We start from the raw sequence: 13,393 nt of genomic DNA, 5'->3' as shown, positions 1-13,393 counted from the left end.
GGCTGATGGCACCATTGAACGCGGAAAGCGGGAACATACAGTCCTGCAATAATTTTAATCACGAATGACATTTTTTAACAGTCCTGCTTATTTGCATTGATTTGATGCGGCGAATGTTTTGTTGTTGCTGATCCAGCTGTTTTGCGTTGTGTTGGTGTGTTGTCGTTTTTTTTGTCTCCTAAATCACCGGCAAAAATCGAGAGTCGTGTCAGGGCTGATGATCAACGCCCGTTGAGCGTTTCGAAATGCGCATTCACTTTAAGTAAGCACAATTGTGTATCTTTTGTGCTGCAATAACAAAAACAATAAGGTGATTCTCAACGAAATTTCGATTTTGTTTTTACAAAGTGTCCTTTCTAGGTGTAAATTAGCAGTGCCTGTGTATGTACTTTGCCTTATTTCGTTAAAAAAAGGGTCAAACTCTGTACTCACGATGACATGATTCTCGAAGCCCCTGAAAATACGTCAATGTATGCCTAAAAATACTATAATTTATATTATTTACAACGCTATATGTAGACCCTAATCATATAGCAAATGTTTTCACGTACCGACTGACATCATCAACGAACAAATATTGCATTATTGAATTTCATTCTGATAAAATTCCATTCCTGACCCGCAGTCTTGAAATACAACCATGGCCGGAGCGTTACTCTTATTACAAAACCGAATGTACCTAAAATAACAATGAATTTGCTCAATTTCATTTCATTTCGTTCGATGTTATGGAAACCTGATGACAGTTAATTAAGAGGCCCAAAATAAAATGAGGTGAAAATTATGGAAATTTCTCAATGGTTGATTAATATAAATCATCGTATTTTTAGACAGTACAGAGTTTGTCTTTTTTTGGACAGTCAATCAAGAGACCCAAAAAAGTATAAATATGGGGTTGCAAATGTCTGGAAATCATTAATTTCAGATCAATTATAACGACTGTATGGTCACAATTGAATTGTAAATTCCGTGAAAGATTCTAAAAATGAATTTGAAAGCTATTGTGAGTGTAATAATTTGTTTGAGTATAGTGAATCTATCGAAATCAAAATCATATGAATCAGCAACAAAGTCATCGTGTAGTTGTTCAAAGCATTTTACACCGGTGTGTGGTTCGGATGCTATCGTATATGATAACAAATGCTGGTTCGATTGTGAAGCAACTAAGAATAAAAAGTTGAAGCTTCAATGCAACAAAACGTGCGATGAATGTCCAACCAAAGTCGCATGCCGTTGTGCAAACGAGGATAGACCAGTATGCGGTTCGAACAATGTTACATATGGGAATCCATGCTTGCTTGCTTGTAAACAAGCCAACTTTGAGCTTCTCTATCGAAGATGTGATGATCGATGCGAAAAGTGCCAAGTCGGAAAACCGTGCATCTGTACAACCGAGTATAATCCTATTTGTGGTTCAGACAACGTTACATATGGGAACCCATGTGAATTCTGTTGCGCACAAGCAATAAATCCGAATTTAGATGCAAGATGCTATAACGATTGTGACTCATGCCCGAAAAAAGAAAATCCGAAGCTGCACATTGTTTGTCATGACAAATGCATCTGTACGAAAGAATATCAGCCGGTGTGTGGCTCAAATGGCGTTACGTACGGTAACAAATGCTTGTTCGATTGTGCAGCAGAAAAAGATCCGGATTTGAAACTCGTAAGTCAAGGTGAGTGCAAGAAAAAGTCTCATTGTGGCGGAACGAAGAGTTTGCACCACAACAGACATAAGAAAAAGAATTCTTCATCTTCGTCATCCTCGTCGTCGTCCTCTTCATCATCGTGTTAATCTTCTGAACATTTACGAAAAAAATTGCCCCCTAAATGAAAGAATCAGCGTACGGAACGAGTGGAAATAATAGCAAGACAAACAAGGGAAAAAAATGGAATTGCAAAAACTTTAAGAAATTGAATTGAATTGAAAGTAATTTTCATTAGATTATCACATTGATCATATGCTGTATTTATAACAAAATTATTGGATTGAAATGGATTTCAATAAAAATGACAGAAATTATGAAATTATTGCGTGTTTTTTTTTTGTATTTCGAGCTATTGTTTACGTGAATAAAGGCAAGGTTTATTTTCGAAAGGTTCAATTAATTATGATTCGAACATATGGAAAATTACCAGGAAAATATAAAAAAAATTGAATATTTTTCGGATCATTTTCAAAATTTGAGGATCAAAATTAAATGAGCCTTTTCGAAATATGCATCATTTCATATAATTAGCTAATTTCATCACATTCATCTGTAATATTCCATCAATGTATTAACCTATGAAACATTTATTGTCTTCTTTACTTTTTTTGCTTTGTATCAGCCAAAAATATTTCGCTGTTTATCTTTCCAATCATATTTATAGAATACCGCAAAATATTGTTGTGCCTATGAACTCATTGCATCTTGTACCAAAGTCAAATGAATTAAAGGAGAGGTTTAATTTTAGACTGATGTTTTTGTTTAAAAAATTTCCAATTTAAGCTATATTTAAAAAAAAAATATTCACCAAAACGAGATCGGGAAGAGTAATTCAAATATTGAATTCTAGGATCTGGTTCGTTAAATTTCAAAAAATTGCATCATGTTCGGCATCATTCAAACATTTTCAATGAATACACAAAAGGGAATTGAAGGAATTCATTGACCGAATCTGTTTATGGTTTCTTCGATTGAATATGATAGAATCAATTGGCATCAATAAAATCATAATCATCTATTTTTTCATTCCAAGTCAATATTTCTCGTTAAAATAAATGAGAAAACCAAATGATCGTTTATTCATTTATAACATACAGCGGCAAAGAATAGCCGACCCATGTTCGAGTGTGAATTATTTAAATGCAAGCCACAGCGTTCGTTTGCGATGCCTTGCCATTATCAGTTGCAAGATTGTGTATGTTATTCTATCAACGTTTCACTTCTTCTTCGTCACTTTGTTCGTATCGTGGCCAAGGGGAAAGAAGAAGAAGAAGGAGAAACAGAACGAGTGATATAGTTGAAATAAATAAATAAACACATCTGTACGTGTATTGTATGAAGTATTGCATACACTCTGCCGAACAAATCTCCAAAAATTCAAGAAATACGCCGATACGAAACATTCTGTTTCTGTTGTTTCAGCTGACAGAACGCAACTGTGTGCTATTTTGCAAGGTCAATTAAACAATGAGTTCATAATTTCGAAAATAATTAATTTGGAGTGAAAATCAAATATTTTGAAAAAATACAATCTAAAAATCACTAGTTGGACAAAAAAAAAATCGAAAGTTATTTTTTTAAAAATTCAACAGTGCCAGATGTTTGAATGATCATTGTTCGTTTTGTAATAAACGATGATCTCATTAATTTTGCTGATTATATGCGTCACAATATTCATTTATGCGTATTTCTTCTCCAGACCCAAAAACTTTCCACCGGGTATTTGATCAAATTACCATTTATTGTCTTGAACGACGATGAATATTTGTTTTTATTTCCTTAAAAAAAATCTTGATTGCAGGTCCACCCAGACTGCCATGGCTTGGAAGCGTAATTTTTATGGTACTACTAGATCCAAAGCACTTGCATCGTGCCGCCAAACGGATATGTAAATTCTATAAATCGTCGGTGATTGGACTTAATTTCGGTAATTTGCCCATAGTCGTTGTGAACGATCTGGAGAATGTGAAAAAAATGCTAAATCATCGCGATTTTGACGGACGGCCGGATATTTTAATGGCCAGATTAAGGCATCCACAGTTCGAAAGACACGGTGAGTTGGAAAGAAAATTGATTTTATATACAGACATTACTGTGTACAATTTGATCGAGTGCAGGAATCATTTTCACCGATAGCGATCAGTGGCACGAACAACGGCAGTTTGCTTTGCGACATTTACGAGAATATGGATTTGGTCGACGCTTTGATGCATTTGAAGAAGAAATTGACACACAAATTGCTCAATACATTGATTTGGTTAAAAATGGACCGAAATATCCACACGAAAATGTATGCAACTCGTTGGAATGCTTCAGAAATAATTAGCATGGTATTTATTCGATCTGAAAATGAAGATTTGATTTTTTTTTGTCTACAGAAATTCTACAAAGACGGCAAAATCTTACTACCGTATGCATTTGGCCCCACCATAGCCAATTGCTTAATGAAGATCTTTCGCAATGAATGCATACCTCGCGAAGATATGGGCGATCTCAACACGTGAGTGTCAAAATATGTTTTTATCAAACAAAAATATGGACAAAAATATTTTCATCCAAAGTTGAATGTGTTAGCATTTCAGAATAGTATTACTACGGATATTCGGAAAACTTATAACTTTTTCCGACCCATCCGATTTCAATTTATTGAAAATGATTGAAAGAAAATGGAAAAAAAGTGTATAAATTGTTGACATTTTGCCTTCCATTCGACAGACTTATCGAAAATTCATTCAAATTCCAACGGAATACCGATGATTATGGAAAGCTATATAGTTTGATTCCGATTTTGGCAACGCTGTTCCCCGACTTGTCTGGTTACAAAGCAGGGAGAGACGCTTCAATTTCGACCTTTGAATTTTTCTCGGTAAGGCAACAAATTATTCGATTTAATTTTTATCGCAAAAAAATTTAACCAAAGACCAAGATCAGATGTTTCAGTCCTTACCAATTCACTTTCACATTTTAGAATATTGTGCACGAGCAAATTAAAACATTTGATGAAAGCTATGAGCGAAACTTCATCGATATGTACTTAAACAAATTGAAACAAGCTGAATCGAATCCAGAGGAAAAAACATATTTTTCAAGTAATTGAAATCCCTGTTCAATGTCCAACCGTTTTTTATTCAGATACTCAATTTTTTTTTATTTCTTCAGTTGATCAATTGATCTTCACTTGCATGGACTTTATGCTACCGGTAACGTCATCGATGCCACAAACAATCACGTTCTTATTGCAACAACTTTGCCACGAACCGGAAGTGCAGCGAAAAATTCAAGAAGAAATCGATGAGGTCACTGGCGATCGTCCGCCAACTTTAGATGATCGTGCAAAGTAAAGTTTATTGGTTTTTCTTGTTGGAAAGTAAATTCTAAGCGTTGCTTCATTTTAGTATGCCATACACGGAGGCGTGTATGCGTGAAATATTGCGATACGAAACGTTGATTCCATCTGGACTACCGCACACAGCACTCGTTGACACCGAATTTTTGGGCTATCATATTCCGAAGGGAACACTTATCATGCCCGCTTTGAACGCAGCCATGCACGATCCATCAGCATGGGATCAACCAGACGAATTTTTTCCGGAACGATTTTTGGACGCATCAGGGAAACTCAGCTTGAGCAAAGACATTTCGGTGTCATTCGGTGCTGGACGGCGTATGTGTGCTGGCGAGACATTTGCACGTAATATGCTATTTCAATTCATAACTGCATTCTTGCAAGCGTTCAGCGTTCGAATGCCCGACGGCGAAAAACCATTGGATTTCAATGAAAATCTTACCGGCACCATTCGTACATCGCCAGATTATTGGGTTCAAGTTACCACACGCTAATAATGCGTTTACGGTTTTTTTCGAACTCTACGAAAATTTTATTAACGATAATTCTTACTCCAAAAATACTCAATTATTCAAACATTTAATCGCATTTAGTTTCATCACATTTATGTGGATTGAAACAAATTTATTTGACTTCTAACGAAACTTTTATTAGTTTTTCTCAAAAAAATTGTATTTCTTTAATACTCTTCTTATTCACTCGATTAAGATTTCTGTAATGAATGAATAAAAGTCTTCTTTTTTATGCATTTATGAATTGGAGCGTTTAATTTTTCGATAGACAAATAACATTAAGTGTTAACATGAAGCGCTTTCCAGAGCGCCTTCTAAGGCGCGTTCCCGAATGCAGAAGGGCAAAATGTGTACACTGTACACTGTGAAAATTGGATTGCTGAGTTTTTTTTGTCTCTGTATGAAACATAACTCTTGATAAGGGGCCAAAAAATGATGTTCTGAGGCAACTCAGTGCCAAAGAACTTAGTACAAAGTACTACCTTTAAAGTAAGCTATCCTAGATATAAAAAAAATTGCTTTAATGCCGAATATCATTTGTTAAAGCCGATAAATTGATACAAAACCGTTTCATCGATGCTTTCAATGGTATTCGGGTAACATCACTCTTAGCGTCAAAATGATTGTTTCTGATATGCCATCGCATGCATTTGTACATGAATCCAATAAGAATAGCATGTTTTCATTGAAAAAAGAATAATGAACGTGTGCACAAAATCTTGATTTTTTCCATTTTCAACTTCTTTTCTGATTGAATGAAATTGAATGAAATTTCGAATGAAAATTGTCCATCCAAATTTTAAAAAAAAATTGTTCAATTTTTTATGATTTTTTTTTTAAACAAAATCCATTAGATTTGATTAAAACTTGAAGAAATAGTTCACGTAAATGTTCCAATGTTTTCATTAAACGTATGTGTTTCAATGCGTCAAACGTGTACAATGACTGCGATTGAAATAGATGCGTTGCGTTTGCCGCTGCGTATGTATGGGTCTTATCATTCGCGTTCACATACACAGAGAATTCAATTGTAGCGAACTGTCAAAACTGTATGTATCATTGAGTGAGATACGTCAAGAGACAAAATAGTATACAAGCTCAAAAAATTTCAATTGTGCACTAATTTGCCATTACAAATCCAATCGAATCGACATCAAAATGACATCAATGCTTCTAACTATTTTTTTTTTTGAATAGTTTTCTTTAATTTTCTGTTCACAACTCACGAAAAGAAAAAAGCCCAGTTGAAAGAGAGTTCGCAAATTGTTTGTTGTTTATGTTGTGTGTTGAATGCCGTCGCCCATTGTCGACTCACAAACATTGACTGATTCGGTTCACAGTTTTGATATCTTAAGTTCACGAATGATATGCTCATTTTGAGTCTCAATATCAAAAATACACGCGCATAAACCATTGTGGATTATCGGTACAATTTCCAGAAATTCTAGATAAAATTGTGATATTCTTCTTATCGTCAGAAAATGGCCATTTTCGAAGTAAGTTTTTTTTTCTCTTCAAATGACTCATGCAACCAAAATGTTAACAGAAACATATGATTAATTGTCTCATTATTTTCACTCTGTTCGATATGTTCAAGTGGAGAAAATTCAATTTCTTCGATCTGAAGACCAACGCCGACCACGGTAAACTGGGCGAAGTGCTGAAGGTAATTACACTCCAAATTTGCAGAGGTAATCGAGCGTTTCAATGGTTTTTGTTGTGTAATTTTGTAGGAGGCGACCATTAAATGCACGACAAATGGAAATAATCAAATAATCATTTGCGATTCATATGGCTGTATACACATTTTCGATCGCAACTGGGAGGCGTCTACATTCAAAGGTCACGTCGGACCCATCGAACTCTGTGAATTATCGCGGCAACATAATCTTCTAATTACTGTCGGTGTAAGTATAGAGAGAGAGAAAATGATAAATTGGTTTAAATAATAACCAAAAAAAGTTGTGGTATCAATCAGACGGAATTTGACATATACATGACTATCCATTTATTTACATCTTGACTGATTTTTCCCACTTCTCAGAAAGATGACAACGGAACGTTGCCCGTGTTCAAAATATGGAATTTATCCAAGGCGTCCAGTGTGAATGGCGGAATCTCAATGCCATGCGTTCGAACCGAAAAAATAATACTGCAAAAACCAACGGCAATTGCTGTATCGGAAAATGGACACTATTTTGCCATTGGTTTTGATCGTGGTACCATTTCATTGTATCGCGGTGACATCAGCCGAGATCGAACGAAAAATTTGAAAACCATTTCGGTCGGCACAACACCAATCACCGGCATTGCGTTTAAACAACACGCCAAAACCGTACAAATGTTTGTTTGCTCTGAATCGGGCGTTCTTGTCTATAATCTGCAGAGCAAAGACCGAGAAGTGAAAACAGTGCTCGATAAAACGGTCGCACCAACACGATGCTGTGCCTTACAAACGGCTCACGGAACCAATGAAACACATTTCATGGTCGGAAGAGATGATGTACGTATTTTAAAAGCAATTCAACAAATAAATTAATTAATTTGATGTGCTTGGCACACATGTGTGCTCTTTTTTAAAGAAAAAAATGGAATTTTCCATCAATTTAATTGGACATTCTGAACATTTACGAGAAATTTAATGTGTGATTTTGAAAATGTGTCTATTTTTCAGGCTGTTTATTGTTACACGATTGATGGTCGAGGTCCTTGTTATGCACTTGAAGGGGAAAAATCCATCATTCAATGGTTTCGATCGCATTTGCTAACCATTTCAAAGCCAACCAAAAACACTATGTCGTTACAAAAGTAAGCACTTTTTGAATTGATTCTGAATAATTAATGAATGTCAATCAAATGAAGTGAAGAATATGTTTTTAATCAATTTTTAAAATCCATTGAACAGAGAATCTGTGCTGACGGTAATTGATATTCTAAATAAGTTCATCGTATTTTCGACGCCAATCGAATCAACGGCCGCCATTCTCATTGAGTTTGGAACGTGTTTCATAATAACGGGCAATAAAATGGTGTATCATCTCGATGAAAAAGATTTGCAGAGCAAATTGAGTTTATTGTTTAAAAAGAATTTGTACGATATTGCTGTTCGGATAGCGAAAAGTAGTCAACATGATCCCGAAGGATTGGCCGATATTTTTAAGCAATACGGTGACCATTTGTATGGCAAAGGTGATTTTTCCGGTGCCGTTGATCAGTACATCAAAACCATTGGATACTTGGAACCATCGTATATTATTCGACGCTTCTTGGACTCAAGACACATCAATTATTTGACAGATTATCTGCAGGCAAGTTACAAATCAATCTTGATTCATATATATCTCATATTTTGAGTTTGTGAGCAAAAAAAGTCAATCAGATTGATTTCGGTCTCGGCTCATAGGTTTCATTTGCCTATACTGGATTCGCTCACCTTTATTCGCTATAAATGGAGCCAAAATTGGATTTATAAAATATATCAAATTAAATTTCCTTCTTAATAACAATTTATTTTTGTTGCTTTATTCCAGGCGTTGCATAAGCAGGGCAAAGCAACCGCCGATCACACAACTCTTCTACTCAACTGTTTCACTCGTCTTGACAAAACGGATCAAGTAAGAAACGTGTCAAAATCAATAATCAACTACTTTTTTTTAAACGATTTCCAAGTCACTTCTAACCGATTCTGTTCATTTCCAGCTCAAAGAGTTCCTGAGCAACGATCAAAATCCCGATTTGATGTTCGATTTGGATGTGGCGATCAAAGTGTGTCGAAATGCATCGGTTGAGCATGCTTTAGTGTTGGCCAAGCGTAACCTCAAGCACGATTCATGCATCAGTATTTTGACAGAGGATATGTTTGCGTATAATGAAGCGTTGGATTACATTGCCGAATTGCCGTTCGAACATGCGCAGCAAAATTTAAAGAAATTCGGTAATGTGCTCATGAAAAATTGCCCCGCACGAACAACCGAATTACTTAAAAAACTATGCACGGATTACTATCAATCGCAGAGGAATGAGAACGGTGATGCACGTGACTCTGGTCTGAATGACATCGGTGCCAATCATTTAATAAATGATACTTTGAATAATCTTTTCTTCGACGCATCGCCACAAATCGATCGTGCAAATCCCGAAGACTTCATTCATCTGTTTACCAAAGCATCTCCAGAGCTTCTGATTGACTTTCTCGAGCATTTACTGACGAACATGAGTAAATGCTCGCAATTGGTGTACAACACACTGATCGAACACTATTTACGGAGCTGGAAAACCGATGAGCGGGCCGAAAAACGATTGCTGGAAATTCTTCGTCGAACATCCAGCAGCGATGAACCCAGTCTGCCGTATGATCGCAATCATGTTCTCATTCTGTGCAGCACATACGAGTTTTGGCCCGGAATTATGTACATCTATGAAGAGCAGCAATTGTGAGTTTGAAATAGTTTTCGCTGAATTTTTAAAATGGGAAATTCAATTTTTATTTTTTATTTTTATTTTATTTTTGTGATACTTACGACTCTTATTTTTAGATATCACTTGATCGTGCGTTATTATTTGAAAATTGGTGATTATAACAATTTGATCCAGAGTTGCAAGCGACTAGGCAAAATGCAACCATCACTGTGGCTACAGGCATTGACTGGCCTTCGTGATAACAAAAATGCACCATCCAATTTGCTGTCTCAAGTGTTACAAGTTATCGGTGAGTTAATCTCGCTCTCACAGTGTTTCTTTTTCTTTTCTTTTTTTTTGAAAATAATACTTGATTCAGTCAAATTGACAGTGATATTCAAAGCAATCATGAAATTAATGAAAAATATTCCTTTGAAATTTAGCTCAAGAGAAGCTGCAATCACCACTTCAGGTGCTCGAGTGTGTGGCAGTTGAAAATGGACCAAATTTATCAGCCGTTCGGGATTATTTTTTGCAAGTATTCCAAAAGAACAATGAATCAGCGAAAAATGTAAGTTGATTTTGAGGACAAAACAATCGATCAATTTCAATTGATTTGCTTCGAAAACAGACAACATAGCAAAAAATCATTCGAATTAATCGAACTATGGGAATTCGTTACAGGAAGAAGAATTGGTTGAGAAATACCGAAAAGATTCGATTAAATTGCGAGAACACATCAAGCAATTGAACGAACGGCCAATCGAATTCCGAGGCACACTTTGCGATACATGCAATCAGCCATTGACCATGCCATCGATATATTTCCTGTGTCAACATGCTTATCACCAAGAGTAAGTTAGAACTGAAACTGAATAACGGACTCATTTCGTTCCGGAAAATACCGCTTTGAAATATGAATATCCATTTTTTGTCTCTAATTTTTTTTTTCAGAGCGCAAATTGTCTCAAGTATAATGTTCCTAAAGCATCTCTAATTAAATTTTATTTTTACGTTTCCACAGTTGCCTTCGTGGCTATTCGGAGAATGACAAAGATTGTCCGATGTGCCGTGCAAAGAATTCGCAGTTAATCGACGCGCTGCAGGCGCAAAGTGAATCTCGCGCACAACATGAGACCTTTCACAATCTTTTGAATCGATCGAACGAGCCATTCTCGGTAGTTGCAGAATACTTTGGACATGGAATGTTCAATAAAATCTTTATCGTTGAAGAGCCGGATGAAGTTAGTCAAGATGTAAGTATTTCATTTCATTTTTTTCCCTTTAAAACAATATTTTCTTTTAGCATTTCATTATCAATAAACCTCAATTGCGTTCATGACCTACAGGTAATCAAGGCGGTGCAAAAGCAGCAAACACAGCACGTTGAACCAAGTCCATATGATAGGTATGGTGCTGGAGCAGAGTCAAAGGTTCGCCTGGAAGAAGCCAGTGCGCTCAGCGTTAAAAAAGCAAATCCGGGCTACTATGCGGCTCCGTTGCCCGAGGGTCGAATGCGAGCACAAGAGCAATCCCGATATGTGTCGCCCGAAGTACGATCGCAAGATTTTGAGCGTCGTCATGTAAAACCGGTTCAGGATAACCGAAGACCACTTGCAAATGCAACGAAAAGCAATGCAACGAGGCCAGTGGCAGCGGCAGCGCCAACGCTAACGCCGAAAAATCCATTCGACGAAGACGATGAAAATAGTGACAAATATGATGAATCGAAAAATCCATTCGCCGACGATGATGATGATTCACCGAAAACGGAAGTAGCCAAAGAAACAAGCGATAATGACAATCCGTTTGGCGAATACGATAACAATTTGAATCCATTTGAATGAATCGCCCAAATTTCTCGCTCTCCCTGTCTGTAGACCACCTGTCATCAGCCTATACCGTGAGATAAATTAACATCTTGTCGTCACAACAAACATTCCACAAACACAACGACATTGGAGAAGGTATTTGCGGTAGTTGAACCGGAGATTCCGTGAAATTAAATGTGTTACATTGAGAACCGCAAAATTCAAAATATGCACTTTTTCTGCATCATCGTCTCTTCACACTCAATATTATAGCGACATCTATTATTAAAATAGCTTGTAGTAAATGCACTTATAGCATTTCCCTGTAGTTGCGATGTTTCCTATTAAGTTCCCTTGTAGTACTGACACATTCATGTTTGACACTTGTTAACTACATACCACAGGGGAATTTAATTGGTAACATCGCAACTACAGTGAAATGCTATGAATGCGTTTACTACAAGCTATTTTAATAATAGATGTCGCTATAATATTGAGTGTGTTGAAATTTTGTTACTATGTATTGTAATTTGTAATTAATCGAGATTAAATTAAACCAAATATTCATTGAAAATGGAAATGTTTGTTTTTCCCTTTGAATCCAACAGTTTGAGTTTAAATGATAACTTGATATTAGCGACCTCTTTCGAAAATATACCAGCAAGCAACGAAAAGTACAAAAAGGATAATAACAAAACGGACGACAGCTGTTTTTCCTTAGATTTAAACAACCACATACAAACATGTGTCTGTGATAGATCCACAGCTGAGTTACTGTCACGTGGCAGATCGACTCCATGATCACAACAAAATTTCGTTGAATTTATATGTTATTAAATCGAATGTCAATCAAGAGTCTTTCCAATCCATCTTTATCCATCCTTTTGTATATAATTAGCATCATATTTACTCTATTCATGAATAATTGGGTAGTACCAGTTGAACATATACAAGTGACGGCAATTTTGCAAGTATTTACACATTTATTTTTTTTAAACAAAATTGAATTTTATATGTTTTGAGGGAAAAAAAATTAAAGAAAAAACTCATTCGATTTTCTTATAGTTACTTCATTAACATTGGAGAATGTTTTTCGGTTTGGAAAAGATGGACGAACGTTCAGCGTTGTATTTTGTATGATTAGTTTAGTGACAACATTAATGTTTTCATTTATAAGTGTAAGGGATGTGCAAGAAAAGGGATGGCAATTTTATATGAAACACTTGCCTTTCAATATTTCCATTTAAATGGATTAGTTGGTTTACTCAATTAAATATTAAAAAAAACAGGGAACCCCACAATGTGGATGTATATAAATATGTGAGCATTTGAAAAATTTATGTTCATCGATTGCCAATTGGTAAATATATATGTAATAGTAGCAGCTAATTATTTTGTTTGCAGTGTGACATAAATATATTCAAGACTTTCTCAATGAATATAAGAGCATTTAACGTTGGTCGAATGATTATCATGTACATCCAGATTGTATGTTTATTCTTTTTAATCCCTATCCGATTTGTGCTATGCTGTCAAGGGATTTACTTTATTTTGAGTATGTAGAATATTTTATTGTTTTTACTTATTTGTTTTTCATCCCCATCACTATGTTACTAA

General features: G+C 35.7%; 3 protein-coding genes across 3 annotated transcripts; all 3 read left to right on the top strand.

The window, feature by feature from the left end:
- Nucleotides 1-422: 422 nt before the first annotated feature.
- Nucleotides 423-1,998, top strand: LOC129574919 (four-domain proteases inhibitor-like). The gene has a single exon (XM_055457570.1). The coding sequence runs from the start codon at nucleotides 986-988 to the stop codon at nucleotides 1,793-1,795; it is 810 nt and encodes a 269-aa protein (XP_055313545.1). The 5' UTR covers nucleotides 423-985; the 3' UTR covers nucleotides 1,796-1,998.
- An 891-nt stretch (nucleotides 1,999-2,889) lies between these two features.
- LOC129574918 (probable cytochrome P450 304a1) lies at nucleotides 2,890-5,811 on the top strand. The gene is made up of 8 exons (XM_055457568.1): nucleotides 2,890-3,428; nucleotides 3,511-3,762; nucleotides 3,827-3,999; nucleotides 4,088-4,209; nucleotides 4,425-4,575; nucleotides 4,678-4,798; nucleotides 4,869-5,046; nucleotides 5,105-5,811. Exons 1-8 carry the CDS (start codon nucleotides 3,344-3,346, stop codon nucleotides 5,547-5,549), a joined length of 1,527 nt encoding a protein of 508 aa, XP_055313543.1. The 5' UTR covers nucleotides 2,890-3,343; the 3' UTR covers nucleotides 5,550-5,811.
- Nucleotides 5,812-6,583: 772 nt separating this feature from the next.
- On the top strand, nucleotides 6,584-12,356 carry LOC129574917 (vacuolar protein sorting-associated protein 11 homolog). Its single transcript, XM_055457567.1, has 13 exons — nucleotides 6,584-7,063; nucleotides 7,165-7,233; nucleotides 7,301-7,474; nucleotides 7,612-8,070; nucleotides 8,242-8,375; nucleotides 8,473-8,875; nucleotides 9,098-9,181; nucleotides 9,267-10,000; nucleotides 10,103-10,275; nucleotides 10,409-10,536; nucleotides 10,650-10,819; nucleotides 10,990-11,221; nucleotides 11,315-12,356. The coding sequence occupies exons 1-13, from the start codon at nucleotides 7,049-7,051 to the stop codon at nucleotides 11,810-11,812; spliced, it is 3,273 nt and encodes a 1,090-aa protein (XP_055313542.1). The 5' UTR covers nucleotides 6,584-7,048; the 3' UTR covers nucleotides 11,813-12,356.
- Nucleotides 12,357-13,393: the final 1,037 nt, after the last annotated feature.

This window comes from Sitodiplosis mosellana, unplaced genomic scaffold (genome assembly GCF_009176505.1).
Source record: "Sitodiplosis mosellana isolate CC-2019 unplaced genomic scaffold, AAFC_SMos_1.0 Smas_scaffold_6165, whole genome shotgun sequence".
NCBI lineage: Eukaryota > Metazoa > Arthropoda > Insecta > Diptera > Cecidomyiidae > Sitodiplosis > Sitodiplosis mosellana.
The sequence above is the reverse complement of the archived record's forward strand: the minus strand, read 5'-3'. Positions and strand labels throughout refer to the sequence as shown.